Source organism: Etheostoma spectabile, chromosome 15 (assembly GCF_008692095.1).
Source record: "Etheostoma spectabile isolate EspeVRDwgs_2016 chromosome 15, UIUC_Espe_1.0, whole genome shotgun sequence".
NCBI lineage: Eukaryota > Metazoa > Chordata > Actinopteri > Perciformes > Percidae > Etheostoma > Etheostoma spectabile.
In genome coordinates, this window is record NC_045747.1 from 1,029,763 (window position 1) to 1,033,562 (window position 3,800).

General features: G+C 39.8%; 1 protein-coding gene across 1 annotated transcript in view; it reads right to left on the reverse strand.

Moving 5' to 3' along the window:
• Positions 1 to 3,800, reverse strand: part of LOC116703542 (protein PFC0760c) — a 9,713-nt gene that overhangs the window by 1,876 nt on the left and 4,037 nt on the right. The window contains exons 2-4 of the mRNA XM_032538338.1: positions 2,371 to 2,474; positions 2,159 to 2,227; positions 1,204 to 1,255 (exon numbers count right to left, since the gene is read on the reverse strand). Coding sequence (XP_032394229.1) covers positions 1,204 to 1,255; positions 2,159 to 2,227; positions 2,371 to 2,474 — 225 coding nt within the window. The remainder of the gene's footprint in view (positions 1 to 1,203; positions 1,256 to 2,158; positions 2,228 to 2,370; positions 2,475 to 3,800) is intronic.

The window sequence follows — 3,800 nt, forward strand, 5'->3', positions numbered from 1 at the left end:
ACTGTGCCAATTCTCTGGTGAATAGCCCATTGTGCCCTCACTTGCCAACAAGACTCCGAGGTACTTCATCAATTGAGGTTAGGACTCAGTCCACACCTGAAAACCTGAAAACCATGGTCTCATATTTACGGGTGCTAATCCTCATCCCAGCCGGTTATCGGGACCACATCGTCTGCAAAAAGCACAGATGAAATCCCCGGCCCACTGAATTGCAACCCCTCCCCATCACAACTACATTGTGATATTTTGTCAATGAGTATCACAAAAAGGACTGGTGACAAACCCTCACCTGGAACCATTTGGACTTACTACAAAGCAGTTCTTCATTGAGTATTGCATGACCCCCTCAATCAACTCAATACTCGCATAGCAACTCCCACAGCATCCCCACTCTCTCCTTCTCTAGATCCACAAAACACATGTAGACTGGACTCCCAGCCCCCTTTTGCAGGAGTGAAAAGCTGGTCCCTTGTTCCACGACCAGGACGGAATCCACATTGTCCCTCTTCAATCTATCGGCTGAACCCTCCATTCCAGCACCTACATGGAGGCTGAGAAGTGTGATACCCCTGTAATCGGCACACACTCTCTGGTCCCCCTTTTTGAACCCAGGTCTGGCACTCCTTAGCCACTGTCCCAAAACTCCATGAAATGGTGAAAAGGCATGTCACCCAAGACCCTCCACACCCAAAGCCTTCAGCATTTCTGGACAAATCCCCTAGCCTTAAGAGACCCGAAGAAGCAGGTATGGGAGAAGTTCATGGAAAAGGACTTTCAGCACCAAGGTGCTTCTTGAAAAGTGTAAAGATGGGACGCTGTTCACCTCAAATGAGAAGGTAATTGGGAGGCGGAAGGAGCTGATTCCAACTAGCATGCCCTCTATGGTAGGAAAGACCTGCAGCATGGTGGGGGATCAATCTCAATTTCCCTGGTGCAAGTTACTGAGGTAGTCAAACAACTCCACAGTGGAAAAGCCCCAGAGATTGCTGAGATCTGTCTCATGCACATCTCTTCAGATAAAGTGTTACCCGATTTTGTATTATCATCATCATTTGGTCCTCTCTGGTTCTTCTGCCTAACCTTCAGCCATCACTGTAGTGTGGAAGATCCTGTTCTTGTAATGCAGGAGTGACCAGTTACTTCTTTTCTGATGTGATGCTGTAATAACGTGTTTTGTTCTGTTGCAGTTCTGCAGTTACTCACCAGGCTGGCAAAGAGTTTGGCAAACAGGACACACATGGCAGAAAGTGCACATCTGGGAACAAGAAAGAAAGTTATGTATAAAGAAAAGAGGAGACACATGTCCTCACTACCACAGGACGCTGTCTGTCCTGAACCTGCACTGCAACTCACTTCTTACATCTACACAACATGTGCATGTTTATGAGCACATGTTAGACGTAGTATACAGTGTGAAAGCCCATTTATAAAGAAAATAGGTCAAATGTAAAAATGCTAAACTTATCATTGTCAGTTAAAATGATGTCAAAACTTTGATTTACTAAGTCCAACCAATCGGATTTATTAAATCTAAATGACACTTTAAAACATTTTTAAAGTCAAAATCAATTACGGCTTAGTATATAACAATTTGATTTCACAACATTTACTTGCTATCATTGTTATTATGTGTTATCATCCCTGACATGTCAACATTTTTTTCTTTCCTTGACAGACATGGGCTTTCACATGGATTGAATATTCATATATTAAATATTTAGGACTTGAGTACCCAAATGTTGGGTGTCATTTGAAGAAAGCCCCAGCTGCCTTGTGTATATTATAGATAAGTCAGACAAGACTAAAGTTATTTGCATGTGCTATCAATATGAATACAGCACAGAAGTCTCAGATACCAAAAACCTGAACCCTACTTTCAGAACAGTTTGATTATTTTGCAATTATTCGCAAGGTAATTATGGACAATCATGCGTCAGCCCTACTAATTAGCAGTAAACACATAGTATTTCAGGTATTTAGTCTAAACCAAAGTACTGGACAAATGGAACTGTTGACCTCGTGATGGTGCTAGATGTAAAGTCACTAGGATCACCGAAGGTTTTCCAAATCATCCTCAAGGAAACAAACAAAATTCATCGGAATCCACATTTATGAATGTAAATATTTCCCTCTGAACCAAATATGAGCATGTTCTTACCTTGCAGTCATCACAGTGTTCGGACTTGTCTCCTTCTTTACAAGGACATTTGTCACAGCTGTCACAGTGCTGGAGGAAGACACATTTAGTTAAAAAGAGAAAAAGCTTAACAGTTTTATTTTTTAGGATTTCACTGACGTCATTTCCTAAAGGTCTCTACTTTTCTGACTTGGCTTTGACTTTTAATTTCTCTGAGTTATTTTCCGACATACCTCACAGAATTCACAATATGAGCACACAGAGCCCTTGTGATATTCATCATCGTCGTCATCGTCATCATCATCGTCGTCGTCGTCGTCATCATCATCATCATCATCTGCACATAATATGGATAGTAAATGAATGTCTTTTCAACTGAAATACTTCACATCTAACACTCAATGCTAAATCAAATACATGTTGCACCATTGATAATCAGTCATAGATTGATAGTGGCTGGCATGCCAATTATAGCTCATAATAAGTTACGAGTAACCAATTAAGACTACACATTTGAAAGATAAATGAAACCCGTAGAATATGAAATGTCTGGGATGGATGGTTCTCATATTTGATTGACTGAAACCATTGTAGGGAATCCATAAGTCTGACTGCGGTGAATATTTTTTTGATGTAATATATTAGTTTGTTGTTGTTGTTTAGCCATTTGCCTTTTTAAATGCAATATCAGAGATGTGGGGAAATGGTTAAATGTTTAACCCTTGTGTTGTCTTCCCGTCAACCATGAAGTTGTCCTTCCAGGTCAACATTTATTTATTTTTGGGTGTTTTTCCAACGTTTTTGTCATTTTTTCTGATTTATTTGTCACTATTTCCAGCTTTTGGCACTTTTTTTTTTAACCTGAGCTGGTTTAATAACAGGTTTTACACTTATTCCTGGAAGTCATGTTCAATAAACATCATATACATACATTTTTAGTTAACAAGGCAGAAATTATGAATTATTTTGACTAATAGTTAAGATCAGAGAATGTCGAGTGGATCACAGATGGGCAGATGTCAAAATTTAGTCCGGATACAGTTTTGAAACCATAAAAAAAAAAAAAAAAAAGAATTCAAATTCTACAGGATTACGTAAAAATAACCAAAATATTCAATGAAAGTAATCATAAATTTTACTAGGAGAATGTTGTATGGAATCATCCATGTTACTTTTGGGCAATTTGGTTTAAAGAAATCCATATTTATGATGTGAAACACTTTTAAACGGGTCAATGTGACCCGAGGAGAACACAAGGGTTAAATAATTATGATCTTCATTAGAAACATGATGCAAACTCTACATTTAAAAGTCACATGTTATGCTTTTCCGTTTTTCCTGTCATGTTATAATGTTGGATTTTTATGTTAAATGCGGCCAAATAATAAGGTAAACCTTATTTTAGACAAATCCCCGTGAGCTGAACCGTTCAGATTTCCAAATGTTCGGAACAACAGTTGCTGCACAACTCTAAGCCGGCCTTCTCTGATTGGTCCTCTGCTCCAGGTAGGCAGGACAAAGATGGCGGAAGATAATGGACACCTGGAAGTGGAAGGTCGTGGACATAAACTAGGGTCGCTGTTTCAACTTTACATGATGGGCAGAGAGTCGGAGGAAGGATGGCCGGGGGGGCCACATCTCATGCCTGGACTGCCCCCCCCCC